This window comes from Aethalodelphis obliquidens, unplaced genomic scaffold (assembly GCF_003676395.1).
Source record: "Aethalodelphis obliquidens isolate GAN/ISIS:26980383/991018 unplaced genomic scaffold, ASM367639v1 scaffold32, whole genome shotgun sequence".
In the NCBI taxonomy this organism is placed as follows: Eukaryota; Metazoa; Chordata; class Mammalia; order Artiodactyla; family Delphinidae; genus Aethalodelphis; species Aethalodelphis obliquidens.
Genome location: NW_020837976.1, coordinates 14,150,368 through 14,176,086, shown reverse-complemented (window position 1 = coordinate 14,176,086; position 25,719 = coordinate 14,150,368). Strand labels below are relative to the sequence as shown.

Sequence of the window (25,719 nt, the reverse complement as noted above, 5' to 3'; positions counted from 1 at the left end):
GAAGCAGCCACAGGCATCCCAGAGAGAGGGATGTACCTGGACTATCTCCTCTCCTCCTCTCTCTCTCATGCAGACACACATATCTGTGCACTAGTTTATCCATTATAATGAAAACACTCAAACACTGGTTTAATTAAAAACCGTGATCTTCAGCTGTAATATCTGACTCCCTTCTTACCATTTAAGGATTTCAAGACTGGAAATTTGCATGTATTCATACACTGTTGGGATAAATGTTCACTGTCCTTTGACTGTTTGGGGACCAGAAAATAGAAACTTTTTAGGAGAATGAAGGGGAAGGGGAAGAAACCTTCTAGTTCAACACAAATAGCCCTGGCAGGGCTCCAGCTGGCCTGTATCAAGCACCAGCAGTCGTAACTGTCCCAAGAGCTGCCACCTGTCAGAACTAAATGGTCCAGTTCACCCCCACCACCATCACCTTTGTTGCTCCATTTGGGGTTTACGTGTGTGTATGTGTAGGTAGGGGATGGTCCTGTATTAGAATCATAAACCACACGATCCTCCCCCTTCACATAACAGAGAACGAAACCGAGCCCCAAAGTAGTGGAATGAACAGAGGCTAGAGAGACGCGTCTAACCTGGAGGGATGGGATCCACCCTAGAGGCTCACTGTGAGGTGTCATGGAGGTAGAGCATTTTGTCGATTCTCCTGAGCACTGATGGAGAACGTCAGGAGACAGTAATTTCCTTCATCATTATCATCCGTCTCCCTCCAACTCCACCTCCCCTTCCTCCACCCCAAACACTGCAGTGAGTGTAGGTTCCATGACAGCCTGGCTTTTCTCTGATGTTTGCAAGCACATGGTTGGCACTTATAAATTCGTCAAACAAATGAGTTTTATACGAAGAACGCTTAGAACAGCGTCTGTTGCGTGGCAGGCACTCGAACAGCAGTAGCCGCCACTGCAGTGGTGGTGGGTGGAGGACACCCACACGGACCCATAGGCCTTCCACACAGGCTCCCAGGCCAGAGTCCTCCTCCCACCAAACCGCAGCACTCCTCCCTCAACCCAGAATAAACCGCTCAGCACTTCTCCCTCTTACTCTCCCCACGAGTCTCTGTATTAAACCCAAAAGAAAAGAGTAAGCTATTTTGCACGATGCCTTGTACACAAGTTGGTCTGACGCTCAAATACAAGGTCCCAGCGGCATGTTCCAAGCCTTTCAGCGTGATCAATGAACACTTAACAGGTATGCTTCTGCTCTAAGCAGCAATGGAAACAGAGCTTGAGTTCTGCCCACTCTAACCTCCACCATGCTCTGTGCATTCTTCACAGAGCAACGTATCCTTGAGCAGAAGTCAGAGACGGGATCGCTTGAAAAGACGGCTGGATTCTTTTTCCCCTGTTAATCATGTGTTAGACACATGTTTAAAAATTATGTCATATCTCATCACCTCACATTCAAATGAAAAATGGAACTTCTTCAAAAGCAGTGCTGAACCAAATTAGCAGGACTCAAGATTTATGACTGAAATTTCAAAATAAGTTACCCAGTCTGTGGGTAACAAAATAAGTGCCGCCCCCTGTGTCTGAGAGGCAAACTCATACAGTCAGAGGGAGGGGCACCCCGCCCAGGGGAGCAGAGGGTTCTCGACCAGTTTCCTGTTGACCACCACAGCAAAGGTCCCCAGGAAAGGAAGTCTCTGATGATAGCAAAATGACAAGGCAAGGCCCTCCCGTGGGCTTCCATGAGTGTTTACTGCCCTTCTCTCTTCCTGCCTGGCCCCATCCACTAGGAAGGGAAACTGACTTGAAGATGCAGGCAAAACAGTTGCCCCTGGGACTTCCCTGGCGGTCCGGTGGTAAAGAATCCGCCTTCCAATGCAGGGGACGCGGGTTAGATCCCTGGGCAGGGAGCTAAGATCCCACATGCCGCAGGGCAACTAAGCCCGCGCGCCACAACTACTGAGCTTGCGCGCCTCAACTAGAGAGACCGCGTGCCGCAAACTACAGAGCCCACATGCTCTGGAACCCGTGCACTACAGCTACAGAGCCCACACGCTCTGGAGCCTGTGCGCCATAACTAGAGAGAGAAAAAAACCCTGCATGCCACCATTAGAGAGAAGCCCGCGTGCCACAACGAAAGTTCCCTCATGCCTCAACGAAGATCCCGCATGCCACAACCAAGACCCCATGCAGCCAAAAATAAATAAATAAATAATAAATCTTTAAAAAAAAAGAGTCTGCCCCTGCAGTATGTGCAGACAGGTGTGACACTGAGCCATGCCCTGGAGACTAACTCCAGTCCACCATTTCATTCTAGGCCCTGAACCAAAGGGGCAGTTGCCGGGATCAAATGGGGCCCGTTGAATTTTCATTAATTCATGCATATTTATTAGTCTCTATGAAACACCTAGATCCCTCAGCTTCTATTGCTGCTCCCTAACTGGCCCACTCTTGGCCTAACAGCAAATTGTCCATCCACGCTCACAAATGAACACTTCTGGTTAACCCACGTGTGGGATGTGCGATGTTTATCAAGCAACCAGAGGAATCTGTTCTCAGACAACTTCATCTGCCGTAGGCGGTAGTAATTTTTGAGGTCTTTTAGCTCGTTTGTTGATTTTCTTTGCTGATTCTCTAAACTTAACAGTTTTCATCATCCAAAAGAATTCCTTTCTACTAAAAAAGTCTGTAACGTGCCCATTCTCCACCCTATCTCCCCCAAAATGAGTCTAAAGCCACCTTGAGGAGTCAAATTTATGGCTTATTTATAAACTTGTGTGGAAATGGACGTACTCGGCTGGCCCTCAGTCACCTCTGGCACGTCTGTCTACTTGCTGGTCCAGCTGAGAGGGGACTGGAGAGCGAGAGCAGCTTCTAAGCTTGCCAGGTGGAAACACACCTGCTAGTCATGCTGCTTCCTGCAGAAGAGCATGACATATTTAAGATTTTGTTTTCTTTTTTTTTTTTTTTTTGCGGTACGCGGGCCTCTCACTGCCGCGGCCCCTCCCGCCACGGAGCACAGGCTCCAGACGCACAGGCCCAGCGGCCATGGCTCACGGGCCCAGCCGCTCCGCGGCATGTGGGATCTTCCCGGACCGGGACACGAACCCGCGTCCACTGCATCGGCAGGCAGACCCCCAACCACTGCGCCACCAGGGAAGCCCGAGCATGACATATTTAGATGTCCAATTCCAGCACAGGGTTCAGGAACAATTTTACTAGCAGTAAAAGAGGATGATGTTATATGTATATGTTAGAAAATCATGGCCGAGACCACACATGCCATAGAGAAACATGGGAATGAACCACACGGGATAAGCTATGGCTGAGTTTTTCCATTAGTGTTGTTCCTTTCTGTTCTCAGCCACTAGTGCTCAGTAGCAGACAGGTGACAGCACTTGCCAGAAGCTTAAGAAATTTTACAGGCAAAAATCGTGACGTTGAAGAAACAACCCCTTGGCTGTTTTGACTTTATATTTTTACAAATTGGGGAAAGATGGCCATTGTTTTGTCTTGGGGGAGAGAGTAGAGCTGACAGCCTCTGACTGGGCCTGCAGGTAGAGTCTTGGGGGTAGGGTGCCCTCGGGATCACTCCTCTACGTCCACAACATGCCCTCCGTGAAATGTGCAGTCCGAGAAAGGAAGGTCACAAGAAGGTTGTCCCCTCTAACATGGCGCCCATGACAAGGGCCCATGGGTTACCTGAAATTTAGGACAGGAAAATGAAGAGTCTGCTAATTGTCCTAAAGCAACCCCCAGAGTTGGAGGATGGAGTATGAATCTTCCAAGGACAGATGAAAGGACTGGCCTCACTCTCTCCACAAATACCCACCTTTGGCCTTAGGCCTCATTGACTGGCCCTGGGAAAGCCCGGCCTGGCTTCTGAGCCATTGAGAGCCTCCATTAGGATTCTCAGGGAGTCCCACTGATCTGCTCCTGAGGCCATGAGGGTCTTCATGCTCGTGCTTCAGATGGCAACAGGCTGTGGCAGAAAGAAACCTGCCCCTGTCTGGGATCCACTTTCCAGACTCACAGCCCCCGACCACACACTAGGGACTGCCTCTGTGATACACCTACACACAGGCCTGGAGTCCCCTCCAGCCTGCAATCCACCGAGCTGGGGACTGAGGTCTGCCTGCGTGTTTGTGGGGAAAGTGTGGGGGCCCAGCTCACGGTCCTGGATGGCTTTCATTAACTTACATTCAAACTTTCAAAGCAACTAGTGAGCTGCTTTCTTTCATCTTTGGATTCAGCGCTGGATGTGGCTCTCTGAGCAGTGCTAAGTCAGAGACGCAAGTGGTTTGAATCAAAGAGGACTATTTAGGCCTCTCGTTCCTTTTTGACAGTTGTCCCTCGGCTGACTTGTTCATAAACATGTGTGTGCACATGCAGAGACACACACACACACACACATACACAAAATCATACACCAACATGTTAACGACAATTCTCTCTGGTGAGATTAGAGGTGATTTTTTACGGTCTCCTTTACATTGTTTTTTCCAAATTTTCTACAGAGTGTTACTGTTATAAAAAGAAAAAAAATAATGTTATCAAGTTTTTGTTCTCGTTAGAGTCTTTGTGGGAATGATAACATTAATAAAAATGTCCTACTGAGGAACAAAACCAAAATATTTTTAAAAGAACAAAACAAAACACCCCATTGTAGCTTCAGGCTTCACAGTGTTATAGGAGCCACGGCCTGCTTTACAGTCAGCCGGATCCAAAGCTCATTCGTCGTCAAGTGTGTACAGCAGGCCTGCCTGCTGTGGGTCAGCCAGGTGCTGGGACACCAAGAAGAGACAGACACCCTGCCCTTGAGCAGGGCACACACTCATGGGAGACGGGCAGTGACAAGAGCACAGCAGAGAATAGGGACGCGCGAGGGCTTTGAGAGCATACGCCCATCTGATCCAAGATGGGGAGGGTGTGCTGCAGGCCGGGTGGGAGGCGGAGGTGACGGGTGGACAGGGGCCAGATGGCGAAGCGTCAGGTCCTAATCCTGTGGGCACCAGGAAGCCACGGGCGGGTCTTAGATGGAAAACGATGTGGCCAAATTTGTGCTTCAGAAGAATCCTCCAATAGCAGAGGGGAGGGTGGGTATGCCAGGGAAGGGAGAACATTCAAGGAACATCTAGGGGTCAGAGCCAATCAAGCAGGTGTGAGGGGAAGAGAGGAAGGAGTCAGAGTGATCCCAACAGGATGGGAAAAGAGGATAAGGAACTGGTTCTGTGTGTTCAGTCGTGGAGGCTGAAGACAGCATAAGGATAAGCTGGGTTAGCTTTATGGGTTAGCCCAGCAGTGCTTTTCTTTCACTGTTCCCTCCCTAACCTAATCTTTGTACACTTAACTATCCTAAAATATACGTTTCCTGCGGTGGGAAGTCCACACAAAGGGAATTCTGTTCATTCTTAATTCTGTTTTGAACACGTAAAAAGTGGAAGCCTTCTTTCATCAGGCGCTTCTACTTCGATGACATAGTGGGCAGGGACCACTCACCCCTTTTTGTGTCGACAGCAGAGACGGCCTGAATCAGAAGAGGTGCATTGGACTCCGAGTACTCCACAAACACCAGCAGCAGCTTCAGGGCCGTCTTCACCACCAGGCGGAACTGCAGAGAAAAGATACAACCATCGTGTAGCTGCAGACACGGCGGGGATGCCTGAAAGCTTCGTCCTAACAGCAGCTGGCACCCAGCCCCTCTTCTCAGCAATTACACAGATTCCTTCACTGGACGCCTCAGAAGGCAGGCGTTAGTATAGTCTCCATTGCACAGGTTAGGAAACTTGAGGGCACAGAGGCCCCTGACCAAGATTGCACAGCTAGAAACAGAACCAGAATTTGAACACAAGGCCTTTGGCCCCAGAGCTCACACCAATGGTCTCTCAACAGACGAGGTAACAGCTGCTGGGTTGGTTACTTCATTTTATCCAGACTAGATCATTCTGAAGTAGAACAATCGATTCTCATTTTTCTGGAGAGGAAGCAGGCACAGCAGGTTAAATGACTTGTCCAGGGTCACAATACGTCACCTGAACCAAGTCCTGCCCTTAAAACTGCAGAGAGGTCTGCCTGGGGCCTCACCCCACAGTCCTGGGCCCAGAGCACTGCACGCACGAGGAGCCCCACGGAGCCCAGGGGCCCTCCCTCACGCGGGCCGAGGGTCACTCACCCAGAGAAATTCCCCAACCTCCCAGCTGATGCTACCGCAGATCCCTAACTCAGCTCAGCAGCTGGGGGACTGTGGCAGCCTGGGGGTTCCAGCTCAGCTCCCTGCCCGTTGCCGCAGGTGCTGCAGCTGCTACCTCCACCCAGTCTCCTTTCCTGCACCCCACTTCCTTCCAAGAACCTCCTTCTCAAGGAACTCACACACCAAGTTCCTCCTGGAAATGGGTTCAAATCTCGCTTCTGAGAAACAGCAAACCTGCCTTGGGGCTGCTCCTCCCACCCGCAGCAGGTGGCTGGGCAGTGCCCCGCCCCCCACCGGCAGAAAGCACTTTCTAGGGGACAGGGGCTGATCTGCATCGTGTCTGAAAGGCCTGGAACTACACCTGGCACAGAATGGGCTCAGCCATGTTTGCTCGCTGAATGAACGGATCAGGTAAGGACCAGCCAATCAGCCCACGTCCCCTCGCCCCACCCCCGTGGCCATGGAGAATCGGCTCCAGGCTCTCCACTCACTCTGCAGCGCAGAAAGGCCCAGTGCCCCCGTAGGCATCAGCTCACATCGAATTATTAGGGGCACGTGTATGCACTAGGGGAGAACTGGAAACCTGCACACGCCGCGGGAAACAGCGTGAAACCACCACCCACCCCCAGTCATTTCTCCAAATACATGCACCTCCCTCTACCCCTTGCCCCTTCTCCTCTGTCCTACTTCCCTAGTAAACCAGCTGGCTCTTCCTTGATTCCACATCTCTCTCCAGCCAGTGCCCTGGTTCCCAGCTCCAAGTTATAGGAAAACATTTCAAAAGAGTTGTCACCCTCCCTGGCGCCCCTTCCTCACTTCCCATGGACTCCTCAATCCAATCTGACAGGGCTTCTACCTCCACCGCGCAGATTGCATTACTCTTGTCAAGGCTGCTGATGACCTCCGCGTTGGTCAGTGCTTACTCTTCTGTGCTCACTTTGGCTCAACCCTCAGCAGCACGTGACACGATCAACGGCTCCCTCCAGAAACAATTTCCTCTCGCCATGGCCGACCACAGTCTCCTACCTGGGTGGCTCCTTCTCCAGGAGGAGCTCAACCTCCAGGTGTGGGAAGGCCTCAGGGCTCACTACTCCCCCGGTCCCTTGCCGTGCGCTCTCTCTAGGTGAGCTGATCCAGGCTCTTAGTTTTAAGTCCCATCTATGACTCAGTGCTCTCCAGGCCTGGCCCCCGACATCGCCACTCAAATGCTTACAGGCCCTCAAATTCAATATGGCCCAAAGAGAACTCCTGATTGGCATGCATGCTCATTCCATCCCACAGACCACTGCCAGCATGTTCCTTCCACAGCCCCCACCTCAGGACAAGGCCCCGCCATCCACTGAGTGCAAGCGGGAGTCACCCTGCCCTTCCCCCACCCAATCCTACGATGACGCCATCGTCCAGGGCTGTCAGCGGCTGTCCTTGCCCTGACTCTCTCCACATCTCCATCTCCCTGTCCACCATGAGAGCCTCCTAAGTACTTCTGGGCTTGTCACCATGAAGTCCATTCTCCACGTTTCAGCCAGAGGGACCTGGGCACTCTCAACCCTGTATTAGCTCTGTGTCACATTCAGGGTGGAATCCACCCCTGTGGGCTTTACGTCTCTGCCAAGCTCTCTGACCTCATCTCCTGTCACTCTCCCTCTGCCCAGGGAGCTTCCATTAGCCACCTTTCTTTAGTCATGCAACCGTGCGCTTTTCACACACTGAAGCTTGTGCATGACTCAGTCTTCTCATTGGCTAGTCCTTAACCAGTCACCAGAGGACTGGCCTTTCCTTATCCTCCAGGTCTGAGAAATTTCCCCTCATGGGAAGTGGCTTCCTGACTACTTCATCTAAAGGAGCCCCCTGGTCACTCACATCACCCTGTTCTATTTTCTTCACATCCTTTATCATGACCTGAAATCGCTACATACAAGTTTGTTCACCTGATGTTCCTCTGTTGCCCCCGACTGGAGCAGAAGCTACCTGGTGGCGGAGATATTACTTTATTTGACACACAGGAAACAGCGTCTGCCCCGAGGAACTACTGGGTCAGTATTACACACAAAGGGCAGGCCGGCGCGCCCTTTTCACCGAGGTTTGCTCTGCACACCCAACCACTAATGTATGTGTACCCAGCCTTGTATCCCCGACTCCACGCCCCGACAACTTCACGGAGGACAACCAGCGTATTGGGCTTCTGTCCTCACGGCGACATCCTTATCGCAGTGGCACCTGAGTTCCTGTGAGGGCTTTGAGCTCTTTAGAAGTTTTCAACTTCATAACCTGAGTCCCACATTCTCTGCTCTCCCTGACTGAGGACAGACTAAATTCCAGAGTATTTTTCTCAGCAGCTCCAAGGTTGGGGGCAGGAGGGGAAGGCATGGCATGATGAACTGTGCTATCTTTGTACGTTGAGAGCTGAAAAAAATTTCTTCAAGTAAATAAAACAACCCAGCAAGCCCAGGCTTGGCGCCCTCCTCAGTGGGTACACTATTATTATGTGGTTTAAGCCTCCTCAGTGCCTTCGTGGGAAAGAACCTGGCTGCTGCCCAGCCCACTCCCCCATCAGCTGGTCTCAGCAGGACCCCCTTCTGGGCATCTCTGTGGTCACGGGGCCTTGGCCGGCACGGTCCCAGGGACCCACTCTCCCATATGAGGCTCTCTAAGTAAGAAACCACTGACTGTTTTCTCAGGGAGCCTTCTTTCTCTATTAGTCTCAACATGCCTATTCATGTCATCTTCTCCTTTGCAATAAAGGCTCTGTTTAGAGATCTTTTGGCACTGTTATTTTATTTTTTTTAAATCCCTAAACTCTTCTGATTCATGATTTTAGGTTTCTACAAATTTGGCTTCTACTGAGTCTAAGCGGACATTTATTTATGTTTGGAAGACTTACTATGTGAAAGTAATCACAAACATATTAGACAGTTAAACTACTTTAGAAAAAGAGCATCAGCACGTTAATTTTATGGAAATGAATGGTACTAATTGCAAGCATGTCCCAACTAACCATCAAAATACATCCAGCAGGACTCCTCCTGATAAATACCTCACTAACATTACTGCACAGACTTGAAAGTAATAAAAGTACCTGACTTCAAAAGATTTCTATATCAAACCCTTATTTTTCCAGAAATCACTTAATTTGATGCCCTCCAGAACCTGGAAAGCTATCAAAACCCTCCAAAACCTTGGAATAGCCACAATGGAGGCCACACAGCCACTCCTCCAAGTCCAAACACGCTGCTCATCTCAAAGCTCTTAAAAATCCACACCTGGTGCCACAGCACTTATCCTAAGACACATGCTAACAGGAGCGGCCACTGAGCTTCCCGACCTGCTGAGAAGAGGCAAACCAGAGGCCAGTGATGGGGAAGGAGAGGCAGGCCCACTGTGGCGGCAGGAGCAAGGACCGCTAATGAGGGGGCGGGAACAAGCAGCTCGGATGCCAGCACACACTCCACTGCGTGGCTCAGACACTGAAGACTTCTCAAAGGGCAGTGACACTCCAAGGACATTTCATCTCTGCCTGGTGCTCCTTCATGTTCTAATGAGGGGTTTCATTGCAATGACTCACAGGCTCAAACACTGGCCTATCCATCTAGCACTGAGGGAAAATCAGTAAGAATAGATTCTCATTCCGGTGGAGCATCCATCGCTTGGGAAGACAAAGCAACTGGTCACAAAACAGTTAAACACGGCAACATGGAGTCAGTCTCAGAAGCAGTGGCTCTAAGACCAACCAGATGCTGGGGTGGTAGATTCCCCACATCCAGAGGTTCTGAGTGGCCCTTGCTAAGGCTATTGCAGAAGGAATTCAGAACCCGGATGGGGGTGAACTGGCTGAGCCCATTTAAAGTCCCTCTGAATCCCAAGAGGCTCTGCTTCTTCTTTCAATGTCTTGAGTGCCTTCCAGATGCCCAGCACCCAGCGAGGTTCCCTGAGGGAGTCAGGAAGCTGTAGCCCTGCCTTTAAGGAGATGGTCATCCTGCTGTGGAGAGAGGACTCAGAACACCTCCACACCACACAACTGAGAGCATTACCGTGTTAAGGGCCCTCTGAGCCAGGCTGCTGAGAACAGAGAGCGCTTCCCAGAGCAGGGCCCTTGCAGTGGGGAGAAGAGACAGCTGGACAGGCTCAGGGCTGATCCAGCCGCCCTTCGGGGCTTCCATGGTGCAGAAGAGCCGTGTGACAACCTGTGGGTCCTGCTAACACAAATAAGCCCTCTTTTTTAGGGTTGGAGGAAACACACTGGGGGTCGAGCTTCAGCCTTTGGGCTACACATTACCTACTTTTTATATCCAGTCGACCCTTGAATAACCCTTTGAATTGCGCAGGTCCACTTATATGCAGATTTTTTTCAAAAGTAAGTACTACAGTATTACATGATCCATGGCTGGTTGAATCCACAGGTGCAGAACAATGGATACAGAGGAACCACAAATACGGAGAGCTGACTAATTCATACGTGGATTTTTGACTCCTAGGAGGGTCTGTGTCCCTAACCTCTGTGTAATTTAAAGGTCAACCATAATTACATTCTAGGAAAAACTAGTACTGTAGTCTATTTTAGCGCTGTCCATTATAATAAATTATGCTTTATATTGCTTTAAAACATGCAACTAAATCACAGTATATGACAGGAATCTGAGACAACCCCTTTGCACAAGGACAGGCACATGCAGGCAGCACTGAACTGTGCTTCTCACAAGTATGAGCCTTACTCTGGGCTGCAGCTGTCATTCTCGCTCTCTGCTCCTACACAGCGTAAAATAGGGGCCATGAGGCTTCAGAGGAACAAGGATGCCTGATGACCCAGGGATGCAGCACTTGTCAGGTCAAGCCTCAGTCAGGGACCGAGCTTCCATGAACAACTGCACGAACAACTCGGGACTCCTGCGTCACCTCCGTGTCGGGAGGCAGGGACTGAGAGTAGGAGGATGGTGTCCGCACGGTGCTTGGCTGGATTTTGTTTTTGTTTTTTTTTAATTTTCTGAGTCAACCCACAGGGAGGGCGTGGAGTCAGCCTGTACAGAACCCGGGTGTCTAGGTTTTGGATAAAATGTAACCACCAGATGTATGGAAAAGAAATAAAAGGCAGCTTCTCAATAATTCTGCACTTAAAAGCAAGCCAGAACTCCCTTCATGTTTTATTGTACTTAGAGAAAACCAACAACTACACTTACCAGGTCAAATATGCTGTTTATTAGGTAGAAATAAATATTCCCCGAAATCTCCAAATTCCTACTCCTCTTCTAAAATTCAGCAACCATAAAAAGAAAACAATTTCCAAACCTCAGGATTTAAATTACAAAGGGGGTTAGAAAGACATGCTTCATTCTATTTTCATTTTCCACTAAAAAAGGATAAATATGTTATAGAAGGGGATGCTGGTTATTAAAACTGAATTAGAAATTGTAAGGTTAACTGGATCCACAAAGCTTTGCCACTTTGTTTACAAGCTTACCAGAACTAAGAATATACTAAATATTTTAACAACAACAAAAAATTCAAGTGACTTAAGATACTTATCTTTAAGAACTTCTCTTAAACATATACTGAAGCTCAGAATTCCTAAGCGAAAAGCTCAGAATGTGCCCGGAACCTTTTGTAACTGGTTATCAAACAGATACCTTGGACTCCAAATCTTTCCCCTTCTGTGATGTTGTCTGCAAAATGAGGTGGATCTTATCAGAAATAAAGTATGGGCCCAAATATATTCCCTGAGTCCAGAATTCTGAGCTGTGGCTTTCAGGTTTCTTGAGGGAGGGGTGAACACACTAAGGTTGGCACCTCTGCCAGGACAGGAAGTCACCTGCCTCAAACCCTGATGGCCGACCTGTTTATGACCCAGTGCAAGTGCAGAAAGGGAACCAACTTGGTGATTAACGGAGTAGCCAAGTGTGAGGCTGGTAACCCCTTAAGTTTTTACTAGTCAGTGGTAGGAAATCTTACAGAATGTAAAATACAGAAGACTGTTCAAAAATAATTCAAATAAATGTCAAAATAGTAAATAATGCTACAAATGAACATGTTCTATTGAGATAAAATTCTGGGGTTTAGCTGGAGGTTTCTTGAAGAATAATGACTAAAAGTGGACAAGACCAGAAAACATCCACTGTGCTAACTTTCCCTTAGGAGACTCAGTGTAACTATGAAGAGTTAGTTGGTAACAGGTAACATAAATCCACTGTTGTTAACTAAGCACTACCGGAAACCCTGCACTGAAATACTGCCTGAAGGAACACCTTGATAGTATCTGATGAAGGGGGGAATCAACCAGGGTGGGGACTTTTCCCATGAGTGATATCTCCACCTTCAGATGCAAAATCTCCTGGTCTAGGAGGCTATGTGACTTGTCACGCAGCTAATTTCTGGAGGAAGTCAAAGAAAAACCAGGCCTATCTGATTCTTTCTACCATACTATAGGGAACCCCATCTTTCCCTCTGGTGCAAAAACATAAGCCTTGGGGAAATGTGACATATATCCTTCTCCAAGGAATAATCAAAGTTAAAGAACTTTCTTATATAAATAGTTAGCTCTGGAAACATGACAGTGGACAACAAGCAAACCTCAGGAATGGTGAATGTGCTACTGGCAAGAATTCGGCCGTCAGCTCACATCTCCTTGGATGGGTGGAGAAGGTGGGCAGGTGGGTGCTGGCAGGTGGAGAGAGGCTGCGGGGATGCGGGTGAGCGGTGCTGGCAAAGGCAGACCTGAGCTTGTAGGGCTATTCCCAGGGCGGCTCCAGGAAGCCTATGCTTCTCCCAGTCCTCCTGTCCACCCAACTCTCTAAGAACATCTCTTCCTAAGGAACGGCACATCGGCTACCGTGGGGTTTTTACATCACCCCAGATGTCTTCCATATTAGAACCACCCATTCTTACTCTCTCCAGCAGCTAGAACACAGCTGCTAGTCCTTGGCCACATGTCCTAAAAGGGCAGAAGAGTCAAAATCCCACCCCTGCTCCTGTGTCTCCCATTTACGTTCACAGGGGAACTTGTCTGTGTAAAATAGTAAACTGCCGTTCTGGTTTATCGATAAGCCTCTGGAGAGCTGTGGTTCCTTCCACATATCGGCTCCCTGAAGTAGATCATCTCAGAGTGGATTGAAGAAGCTGCTGTTCCAGCTTTGTGGCTGGAGACTCATCCTGGACCACAGGGTCCCCTCAACCTGCTGGCTCGTTTAAGGTCTGGCTTGAACCTCTGGCCTCTCCCTCTTCCCAAACAATGACTAGTAAACCTTCCTTTTTTTTCCCTTCCACTGAGATTATCTGCATATGTATCCAAGGGGTATCCAAGAGATCAAATCAGTGAGAATTAGTTTTCTGGGTGTATGGAGCCAAATAACCAGCAAAAGAGCAATAGTTATAAAGGGGAGGCTGGCTCTTTGCACCCATAATATCTCTGATACACATATTACTTGAACCTGCCATTACAACTTGTGGAATTTAAAAAATCTTACCTAATGAAATATTGATAAACATGGAAAAAAACTGAAATACAACCTCATTCACTAAACGTGTTTTCATGAAGACACAAAGAAGCTCTATAGTGCATAATTAGAAACAATTTGATTTTACAAAATGAGAAAAATCAAATAAATTATAGTACACTTGTATGATTAAATATTACATAGACATGTTTTGAAATGCCATAAAAATACAGGAAAATGCTTATAATATATTTAGAGTTAACTACGTAAGAACATTTCAAAGAAGAAGAGTAGAAAGAAATGTACAAAGTTAACAATCTTTATATCTATACAGTAGCATTTCAGGTGATTTTTACTTTTTTTTTTGTATTTCTGAAGTCTTATACAAAGAGAATATATTACTCTTATTATCATAAAAAAATCAGTAAAAGTTTTTAAAGGTTATTTTTTAATATCAAGATTTCATATTACACCAATAAACTTTAGCTATTTTTTCTTCAATCTGTTATCATTAACTGCATCATGAAATTAGTTTTAATCCAATTTTCTATTAATAAAATACATATTAATTCAAGTAATTTGTAAAGATTAAACATAAAAATCTGATAGAATTCATTGCCTGAGTAGATCTCATGGTATTTTATTTATTGTGTTTTTAAATATACAAAATTGAACCTCTGGCTCCTACTCAGAAAGCTACAAAGAGTGTTGCTCCAAACCTAACAAGAAAAAAGGCCAAATAATCATTAAAATCAACTTTTCTTGAATCCACTAGAGAGATGGGATTTCAGGGCAACCAAATAGCATGAAAGCTAAAAAGGAACAGTTTTCCTTCCACCAAGAAAAGGTGGGACACAGCAATGGCCCATATAAGTAGAGCAGAGTAGGAAGACGGAGCCACCATACCGAGAAGCAAGTCAAACTCAGATCATAGTTGCAGCAAATGGCCAAGGATAGACTATCAATGAGAGTATGGTACCCCTGGGAGCTACAGACACAGAGGGATTCAGCATCCACTCACAGCCGCTGTCCAATGACCTCCACGGCACCACGAGGAAGATCGGGCAAGGATGGAGACCTAAGAAAGTCTCCCCGTGGTGCAGGCTGGGGGATGCACAAGCAGATAACGAGAACGACAGCAACCACCCCACAGGAGGAGGGGAGCAGCTACCACACCACCTGGACAGGCAGGAAACTACACCCTGAGCCTTCTCCTCTATGAGACAAAAGCCGTAAGCCGCAGGGAAGGACAGCAAATCTTGTTGCCCCTGACGCACAGGGGGCGTAGGAGAAGGGAGAAGAATAAGACTCTGTGCTGCTGCGGCAGGAGCAGGAAACCATCCTCAGCACAGAAGTTTAGAGGTCCCCTACTACCGAGGGAGGTACAGGATCACTGAGGTAGTCCCCGCCCCGCACCCCGCCACCAAGACCCAGGCACACTGACCCTTCTGAAGACCAACGTCGAAAACAAAGATGATGGAGAAAGCCCGGTCCAGGAAGTGTCACTGGTGCTTGTCGCTAGCAGAGGGACAGGAGCATGGAGAGAGACCCCCTCTGAGGCTCAGACGCATAAAAAGGTCTCAAGCTGACAGTGAAAAAAGGAACTTTGAGAAAAACCCTTTGGCAAACCAGTCCTCACCTCAAGCACAAGATAATGCCTTAAGGAACTTGAAAACTGGTGGTGCAGGAACATACCAGAGCAACAGCAAAACCCAAACCCTGCTCCCCTCGAGAGCAGACTGACAACCTCTCAAATAACCTAGCGTTAGAGACTTGCCCATTAATAGGCATAAATACTACCTACCGCAGTCTATACTGTCCTATACATGATACCAAGCTTTCAACCAAAAATTACAAGACGTACAAAAAAGCAGGAAAGCTCCAACTCCCCACCCCTGCTATCAAGAAACGAAGCCATCAACCGAACCAGACTTAGACTTGACTCAATACTGGAACTATAAAATTCACAATGATTAAGACGTTAAAAACTAGTGGAGGGCTTCCCTGGTGGCGCAGTGGTTGAGAGTCCACCTGCCGATGCAGGGGACACGGGTTCGTGCCCTGGTCCGGGAAGATCCCACATGCCGCGGAGCGGCTGGGCCCATGAGCCATGGCTGCTGAGCCAGCAAGTCCGGAGCCTGTGCTCCGCAACGAGAGAGGCCACGACAGTGAGAGGCCCACATAACGCAAAAAAAAAAAAAAAAAAAAAAACTAGTGGAAAAGGTACACAACTTGCATAAGCAGATGATATATTTCAGCAGAGAGAAACTAGAAGAAAGACTCAAATGGAAATGCTGGAAATAAGCATTAAAGGAGATGAAGACTGTGTTCAGAAGTTCATCAGGAAGACTCAACACAGAGGAGCACAGAATCAGTGTCCTTGATGATAAGTCAGTAGAAACTGCCCAGATGAAACACAGAAGTCAAAAGAGTGAATAGAAGTTTTACCCATGCAAGACATATTTTGGACGAATGTGTCATGGGCACTTAGAAAAGAGAGGGAAACAGCCGGGACCAGCAGTTTCCAGGCGAACAGGTCCTGGCAAGCTGAGTGCATCTCTTTTTTTTTTTAAACAGGAGGTGGTAGACAAGTGAAAAAGAGTTTTTAACTCACAACACTGAGCACTTAGGTGCAGGTACAATGCTCAGTGTTTTACATATTCTTCATTATTATTATCCTCATTTTATAGATTATTATCTCCATTTTATAGAAAAAAATAATAATCTACCCAAAGGATCACACAGGTTGTCTGACCCTAAAGCTCTTACCCTTACCACCAGTTTACCTTGTAAACTCAATGAAGAAACGAGGCTGGATGATCATAGAGTTAGATGCCTTCCCACTAATTGCACTAAAATGGCCCCAATGCCCTAGCTGATCAGTGCTGACCTGCAGGCTGCACTGCCTTATACATTCCTTGCCTCTGTCGACATTTTGGTCAATGACACAGAAACTCTGCTTATTCAATTTACGTTAAATAAAACTAAGATTAAGAGTGAAGTAAGTCAGAAAGAGAGAGACAAATACCGTATGCTAACACATATATATGGAATTTAAAAAAAAAAATGTCATGAAAAACCTAGGGGTGAAACAGGAATAAAGACACAGACTTACTAGAGAATGGACTTGAGGCTATGGGGAGGGGGAAGTGTAAACGGTGACAAAGCGATAAAGAGGCGTGGACATATATACACTACCAAACGTAAGGTAGATAGCTAGTGGGAAGCAGCCGCATAGCACAGGGAGATCAGCTCAGTGCTTTGTGACCGCCTGGAGGGGTGGGATAGGGAGGGTGGGAGGGAGGGAGAGAGACGCAAGCGGGAAGAGATATGGGAATATATGTATATATATAACTGATTCATTTTGTTGTGAAGCTGAAACTAACATACCATTGTAAAGCAATTATACTCCAATAAAGATGTTAAAAAAAAAAAAAAAAGAGTTAATGTGATGAATGGGCAAAGTTCAAAAGTATATTGAGGCTGGAACTCTGGCCTGAAATCAATGGGAAAAAATGCAAAGTTCTGCACTTAGGTGTAAAACGATCACAGAGATGCAGAATGGAAGAAACTGGCAAACGTGGATGAGTGGGGAAAAAAAAAAAACAAAACCTGGGAGGTACAGTGAATTACCAGTTTGATTTGGGCCAGCACCCAGGGCTGCTGCTGAAATCAGAGGTAAGATTTGTGGAAGGGTGACACTGTATCCCAGGAGCCTACCATATTACTATTCTTTGTACTGGGTAGACAGAAAAATTAGTAACCCATATGATGAGGATTTGCAAACTACATCCCCAAGGACTATCTGTGGAAACCACCGAGTTTAGTTTGGACAGGGTGGCATGATAACTGCCTTTAAAAACTCAAAGAGCACCCATGGGGAAGTGAGTGTGTGTCATTCAAGAAAGCAGTGCACAGCGTTTGGTTAATTACAGAGAGGCCGAGGTGGGTCCCAATAAGGAAGGCTTTCCCTCAATTCCAGTGTCTATTAATGGCTATTGGGGGGAAATGACACTCTCTCTGCCGGAGTATCAGGAATGTGGCTGGTGAATGTCAGGAACACCTTGAACAAGACTTTGCCATCTCTTCAAGGCTAGGATCCTATTTTATATTATGTAACTCAAAAAGCACTTCAGTGAATCTTCAGATAATTCTGCTGAGTGAAAAAAAAAGCCAGCTCCAAAAGGTTACATGCTGTGCACACTACCATTTATATAACACTCTTGAAATCACAAAAGTGTAGAAATGAAGAACAGATGAATGGTTGCCAGGGATGTAGGTGGGGGTGGGAATAGGAGGGAAGTGATATTAGGGCTCCTGCTGGTAATGGATATATTCTGTCTTTTGACTGTACCAAATCTCAATCTCCTGATTTGAGATATTGTAGTACAGTATTACACGATGTTACCTTTGGAGAAAACTGGGTGAAGATTACACAGGATCTCTATGTATTATTTCTAACAATTATATGTGAATCTACAATTATCAATTATCTCAAAATAAAAAGTTTAACCAAAAAAAAAATTAAAAAGCGTTTCAGATCTCACCCACATGTAGGTCATCTCAGTGGATCACACTGGCAGTGACATGCCAATGACCATGACCAAAGGGCTCACGGAAGGTCCTCTCCTCCACAACGAGGCAGCACTTCCCGGAGCACCTGGCACCCTGGACACACCTGCTTAGCTCTCCTGGGAGACACTGCCTTCATCTCACAACCAGTATGCCAAAGCTTTCCTGCTAATGAACCCCAATATCCAACTTTTCTACTCCTGCCAGAGGCAATGATGTATTTCTAGCTGCCCAGATTCAAAACTATGACCCTAGCTTTGATTCTTGATTTTGTTTTTCTAAATGCAGGAACCCAATCCTAGGAAGCTATTCCTCAAAATGTCTCCAAATTTTCATCGTTCCGTTTCTGCTGTAATTCTTAGCCAGGCCTCACCACCTCAGAGATTTGATACTGTGCTAGCCCCCCAGCTTCCCATCCCTGTCAATTTCTCCCCAACCCACCCACCTCCATCCTACACACTGCACCGTTACTTCTCATCATTCTACCATCCTAACGAAACTTTGAGCAGTGTTCCCAGTGTGTGTGTGGGGGGGGCGGTGTGGGGGGTAGGGAGAAGAGGGAGCATGGCTCTCTAAGGTGTGTAAGAGAGAATGAGAGAGAGAGAGAGAGAGAGAGAGAGAGAGAGAGAGTGTGTGTGTGTGCGTGTGTGTGTGTGTGTGTGTGTGTGTGTGAGAAAGGGGGCTGTGGCCAGAGCTCCCCTAGACTCAGGTTTAGCAACTAGGCTACATGGGAGTCGGGACACAGGGCCATCCCCACACAGTACAAAGAAAGTCTTGAGATCTGTGACCAGCAACCTCGGGCACAGCTGGAAGAATGAGCTTCAGTGGGGCAGACAGAAAAATGCAGAAATAGCAACACAGAATGGGCGGATTTCATGATGACATCAGGAGGCCATGAAACCCACAAGGAGGTGGACAACCCCTGCGGCCTCCCCCATGGCCAGAAGGGGATCCATACGGATACAGAGAGGCAGACTCTGCGTGAGGATGATGAAAGGCTATGCTGTACAAGCTGAATCACCTTACCCCAATTCATGAGACTTCCAGATACACTAAAAGAAAAAGTCCATACTGTGTGGAAAGCCATGGGTTGAGCATCTGCTTCTTACCTCTGACTGGGAAGTTTAAAGATGGATTTTTGTAAATAGAATGAAACATGTTATTGAAAACACTTTTTCTTTCTTTTAAAAAGTAATTATTTAGCTGCAAATGTAACATTTTCTCCTCTGTCTGTAAGACTCAAATATCTGCAAATATTGCATAATGGCCCTCTGGCAGACTCACATCTTGTTGCCTTTCATGGAAGGAAAATGAAGAATTATGAAAATAGAATGACAAGGTTTCTCTAACCCAGGATTCCATTATCAACTCTGTGCCTGTTTAAGGTGAAAACAACAGGACCTCATGGTTTCTGTTCTTTAGGTTCCGAGAAATCTTCATCAAAAGAAAACCCTAGGACCCCTGGCTTTCCTGATTTCTTAATTTAATTTGAACCAGGAAAACCACTGTGGCTGTACTGACCAATCTGAATGTTGAAGGAGGGGCCCGAGGCTTCCTTCTCAAAACCTAAGGGTTTCATGCTGGTGCATCCAATCGTCTTTGCAGATTCCTCACTGTCCAGTCATGGGGGGAGGGGGAGTGTTGAGACCACCATACTGGTTTCGTAAAGACAAGTGATCTCATTAGAACTGCACTGAAGATAAACGCGGTGGCTGCTACCACTGCTGACTTTCAGCCACTAGCCTGGAACCGAGCACCCCCTGCAGGGTCAGGCGTGGACACGGGCTGCGAGCATCACCCACCGTCCCCTTTCTAACAAAGCCATAAGCTCCAAGGCTTAGGCTGACCCTTGACTCTATTTTCTTTTCCTCAGGGTGACTGGCCTGGTATTGAACACAAGAGCTGGAGACTATTGTGGACCTTCCTTCTGGAAAATGAACGATGGAGAAAGAAACCAGCACTGATCTGATGCTGATGCCCCAAGTGGCTGGGGAAGAGGCTGGTGCCCCAGGTGGCTGGGGAGACAGAGGCCCCGAGGAGAGATGCCCAAGGTCCCAAACGCTGTGTGTGCTACACAGGGAAAGAAGTGGGGGAAGCATAATTCCTACAAACTCATTCTTAAGGACTTTTAATTTTGTGATTTCTCCATGGTATTTAGAAGTCAGTAAGGATGTCCCTGTGCATTCCTTTTCCTTGCAGAATGATTCCAAAGAAAAACTGACAGGATGCTGTTGCAACACTGAAGGCTCTGAGCCTTCCTCCCATCTACTGAGCGGACAGAGGCACTTCTGTTAGGCCCACTTCCTTTTTCTCATCTCCTCTTTTTCTTCCTAGCCCATGGTCTCTCCTCTCACCCTTTCCCCTCTCTCTCTTCTCTTCTTCCTGCCTGTGCCATCCTCTCTCCCCTCCCACTCCCACCACCGGGACCTTGCCCTCCCTCTACTCCCTTCCTGGTGATGAGCTAAAAGGTTGTCACTTTTCCTATCACAAGCACAGCTGCTAGGTTTTATTCCCTTTTGGAAATAGGGCTGCTTGTTGGCGTTTTATGATGACCATAATAAAGTCAGTTTTTATTGCAAACTCTCCCATCTCCCTAGCTTTTGGGGTCCTCGAGGCCATGCAGAGAGCACAGGGGAGGGAGCAGCTTCCAAATGAACATGAAGGTTAGGGAAGGCTCCCAGCAGAAGGACAGAAAAATCAGAAAACGCTGAAACAGGATATGAGATACACATCATCCCTCAGCCTGGCTAAATCAGTCTATTCGGCCCAGAATTCCACTCAGCTTGCAAGGTCACCTACAGCAGTTTGTAAATAGAGCCATATCCATTTTCCATAGAAAACAGAGCCAAATTTTTAAAAAGAAGAACAGATTTTCAGTCTCCTAAGAGAAACCATGGCTGTTTCTATTATAAAACGGGACTGGGGGGATTCTGTCATCAATAATACTGGGAAAAGGAAAATTGAGAGGAAGATGTAAGGGCAACCAAGGACCTGGGACCCAGTGGGCATTGCACACCGAAGCCATCCAGAGGGGAAAGGCCCTCCCACCCACACAAGGGCACCATCACCAAGTCTGGAAGGAAGATACAGCTTCAACTAGATCTATTCTTGTCATAAAGTCAAATCAAGGCTGAGTGCTCCTGACATACAGCAGGGTCCTCAGGAAGCAGGTACTTTGAGAAGCGAGGTCAAGGGATGTGACTCATTGCTTAAGAGCATGGCACTGGTGCCTGCCAGCCTTGGCAGGCTCGCCCAACTGGGGGTGGCAGTGAACATAGGGATGGGAAGCCTGGGATGACCACAGGTTCTGCAGGGACCCCTGGGAAGCTATGTTGATTCTGTGACCGAAGTCAGGCTGAAATTCCCCACCCAGGCCCTCGATGCCCTCCCTGCCTGATCCTGTTGCCTCCTCTAGTCACCGTGGTCTCTGCTATGGTGCCTCACCCCACAAGCTGACCATACTTCTGCCTGGGTTCAGTAGCATCTGCTCAGGACAGGATCCCTTCTTACTTCCTCCAAATCCACGCCGCCCCGCCCCCAGCCAGGTACCTCCCGGTCCCACCTGAATCCAGAGAAGACCACACCAGAGCCTCACTCAACTTCCAGCACCCCTTAGGTACCAGAGTGGATCTTCCTCCTTAAGGCAGCACCCCCAGAGTGTGGGCACTCACAGCCGAGGCACGGCCAGCCAGACGTAGGCCAAGATCCGTGGGGGAAATTAGATAGATTCTCATAACCAAGCACTATTTCCTCAACTACAAAATGGGGATGGTATTATTTACCTTAGAGCGGTCTTAGGTGGATTAAAGGTGATAATGCTTGAAAAGTACCTACTATGGTGCCTGGTGCCTAGGTAAATTGTTAATAAATGTTGGTCACTTTTATAATTGATAGCAGAGTTGCAAGGCAATCTCAAATTCATTCATCTATATATAGGAATATGCATATACATATGTATAACATATAAGTATGTACTTAAGTAACTGAAAGTATTAAACATGAAATACAGTGGGTAATATTAATACTCTATCCATGGCATAATGTTTTAATTAAACATTAAAAACCAGAGGTGCCAAAAGCATTTGATTAATGCTTAAAAGGAAAAAATAAAAATACATTAAAAATTCGTAAGCTCTTTGCAATTTGAGTTTTTTTTTTTTTTTTTTTTAAATCTATAAAACAGTAGTCCTTATTTGTACTGTGACAGGGCAGGAACAAAGCTGAACAGGACTTCTTTCTGCAAAACCATCTCAGAGAGGGTAACAGGGTAAAAAGACAGGTGTATAACATGCAAACTGAATAAAATGTTCAATCATAACCTCCTCTTACCTTTGACCCAATGAGCGTGTACAGCCACTGAATGGTTTCATTGTGGTTTATTACTCCATTCATCCCATCCACATACAACATAATCTGGCCCAAAGCTACAGAAGAGAAGAGAAAAAGAAGCAAGGAGACATTATGGTTTATATGTAAATATAAGCTCCAATGATCATAATGTCAAGTGAGATTTTCACACTTTAAGTACACTGTATGTTAAGAACCAAATCTGCAGAGAATCCCTGAGCTCTGAAATTAGCGCAATCTCATTGCAGAAAGTGTTGATCACTCCAGAAGAAATAAGGGTTATCCTGGTGTCTGGAAGATGCAATTAAGGCCCCAAAGCCAGTGATTGTTGTTTCTCTGTGCCTTGATGTATAAATGCATGTTTTTACGTTTCTATATCTGTATGGAGTCTCAGACGAGGCAGAGATATCCATGAGATGGTGTCTGGGTCATGGCCTCCCGCTGGGGCCAAGAGGGTGCATGAAGTTTCTAAAAACAACTTGTCTGGTGCCCCAGCCTATGGTCAGGCAGGTCCCTGACACTATGGAACTATTTTGAGCCAATACAATTTGAACCCTTAAGATAAGGAATAAATATGTATTTAAATATTATTTGTAATCCTTTTAAAGACTTTCAGGTTTTAAAATGTCAGAAATCATGAAAACAGAGGGTGGGGGTGGGAAGGGGGAATGGGGAGGTTAGTGTTTAATGGGGACAGAGTTTCAGCTTAGGAAGGTGAAAAATTCTGGAGATGGTGAGAGTTGAAAAACAATGTGAATGTACTTAGTGCCACTGAATACATTTAAATATGGTTAAAATAGTATGTTTTATATTATGTGACTTTTACTGCAATAAAAAAATTTTAAAAAATCATAAAAAAATTGTCGATACCAAGTCCTAAATTCTTAGTTAAGAAAAATATAGTCACCACAGATTGTTATTATTCACCAAAAAAACCCAAAACAAAACCAAAAAAAAAGCCACATTATTACTTTTAAAATTATATATATAAACTCTATTTTTTCAGTTCCCTTGGTATCAAAATAATTTGGATTCTAGAATACGAACAAACAGGAGTTACATACTCTTAAGTAAATAGGCTTCCTTGAATCAGGTCTGACCTCCTATCTTACTGCAGCCATAATTAATTGGCATGGCATTGGCATTTTTTGGTAACACTTTTTTTTCTGGTAATATTAGGATATCTTATTTTAGAAAACTGACAACAAGAGGTGTAAAGTGAAAATAATTCATAATCTCATAGTTTAAAGAATTATTCTTAACATGTTGACATGTTTTCTTACATTCCTTCTTTTATGCGTTACACACACACATACACACAACTTTATATGTAGGTCGTGGGAACAGTCCAGATAAAATGGTGATGATTGAAAAGAGCAAAGCACAAAATAGTGAGTGTACACTAATTCCAAGCATACAAATACATGTGTTATGTTAGAAAACTCACTATTATACTATCCAACAAAAGATCAAATGACAAAACCACAGCACCATTCTGAGAAAAAGTATGCTCCTAAATATGTAAAAACTCAAAAATTTTTTTGGATTTATTTTATTTATTTATTTTTTAACATCTTTATTGGAGTATAACTGCTTTACAATGGTGTGTTAGTTTCTGCTGTGTAACAAAGTGAATCAGCTATACATAAACATATATCTCCATATCTCCTCTCTCTTGCTCTCCCTCCCACCCTCCCTATCCCACCCCTCTAGGTGGACACAAAGCACAGAGCTGATCTCCCTATGCTACGTGGCTGCTTCCCACTAGCTATCCATTTTACATTTGGTAGTGTATATATGTCCATGCCACTCTCTCACTTTGTCCCAGCTTACCCTTCCCCCTCCCCGTGTCCTCAAGTCCATTCTCTGTGTCTGCATCTTTATTCCTGTCCTGCCCTTAGGTCCTTCAGAACCATTTTTTTTTTTTTTTAGATTCCATATATTTGTGTTAGCATACGGTACTTGTTTTTCTCTTTCTGACTTACTTCACTCTGTATGACAGTCTCTAGGTCCATCCACCACACTACAAATAGCTCAATTTCGTTTCTTTTTATGGCTGAGTAATATTCCATTGTATATATGTGCCACATCTTCTTTATCCATTCATCTGTCGATGGATATTTAGGTTGGTTCCACCTCCTGGCTATTGTAAATAGTGCTGCTATGAACATTAGGGTACATGTATCTTTTTGAATTATGGTTTTCTCAGGGTATATGCCCAGCAGTAGGATTTTTAGTTTTTAAGGAACCTCCATACTGTTCTCCATAGTGGCTGTATCAATTTATGTTCCCACCAACAGTGGAAGACGGTTCCCTTTTCTCCACACCCTCCCTAGCATTTATTGTTTGTAGATTTTTTGATGATGGCCATTCTGACTGGTGTGAGGTGATACCTCATCATAGATTTGATTTGCATTTCTCTAATGATTAGTGATGTTGAGCATCCTTACATGTGTTTGTTGGCCATCTGCATTATCTTCTTTGGAGAACTGTCTGTTTAGATCTTCTTCCCATTTTTGGATTTGGTTGCTTTTTTGATATTGAGCTGTATGAGCTGACTGTATATTTTGGAGATTAATCCTTTGTCCGTTGATTCATTTGCAAATATTTTCTCCCATTCTGAGGGTTGTCTTTTTGTCTTGTTTATGGTTTCCTTTGCGGTGCAAAGCTTTTAAGTTTCATTAGGTCCCATTTGTTTATTTTTGGTTTCATTTCCGTTTCTCTAGTAGGTGGGTCAAAAAGGAGCTTGCTGTGATATATGTCATAGAGTGTTCTGCCTATGTTTTCCTCTAAGAGTTTTATATTGTCTGGCCTTACATTTAGGTCTTTAATCCATTCTGAATTTATTTTTCTGTATGGTATTAGAGCGTGTTCTCATTTCATTCTTTTACATGTAGCTGTCCAGTTTTCCCAGCACCACTTATTGAAGAGGCTGTCTTTTCTCCACTGTATATTCTTGCCTCCTTTATCAAAGATAAGGTGACCATATGTGCGTGGGTTTATCTCTGGGCTTTCTATCCTGTTCCATTGATCTATATTTCTATTTTTGTGCCAGTACCATACTGTCTTGATTACTGTAGCTCTGTAGTATAGTCTGAAGTCAGGGAGCCTGATACCTCCAGCTCTGTTTTTCTTTCTTAAGATCGCTTTCGCTATTCGGGGTCTTATGTGTTTCCATACTATTTGTGAAATTTTTTGCTCTAGTTCTGTGAAAAATGCC

General features: G+C 45.8%; 1 protein-coding gene across 4 annotated transcripts in view; it reads right to left on the bottom strand.

Annotated features, from left to right (window-relative positions):
- FHOD3 (formin homology 2 domain containing 3) overlaps window positions 1–25,719 on the bottom strand; it is a 494,073-nt gene that overhangs the window by 191,469 nt on the left and 276,885 nt on the right. For all 4 annotated transcript variants that reach the window (XM_027127768.1, XM_027127769.1, XM_027127771.1 and 1 more), the window contains exons 6-7: window positions 22,482–22,576; window positions 5,469–5,580 (exon numbers count right to left, since the gene is read on the bottom strand). In XM_027127768.1, the coding sequence (XP_026983569.1) occupies window positions 5,469–5,580; window positions 22,482–22,576 (207 nt within the window). The remainder of the gene's footprint in view (window positions 1–5,468; window positions 5,581–22,481; window positions 22,577–25,719) is intronic.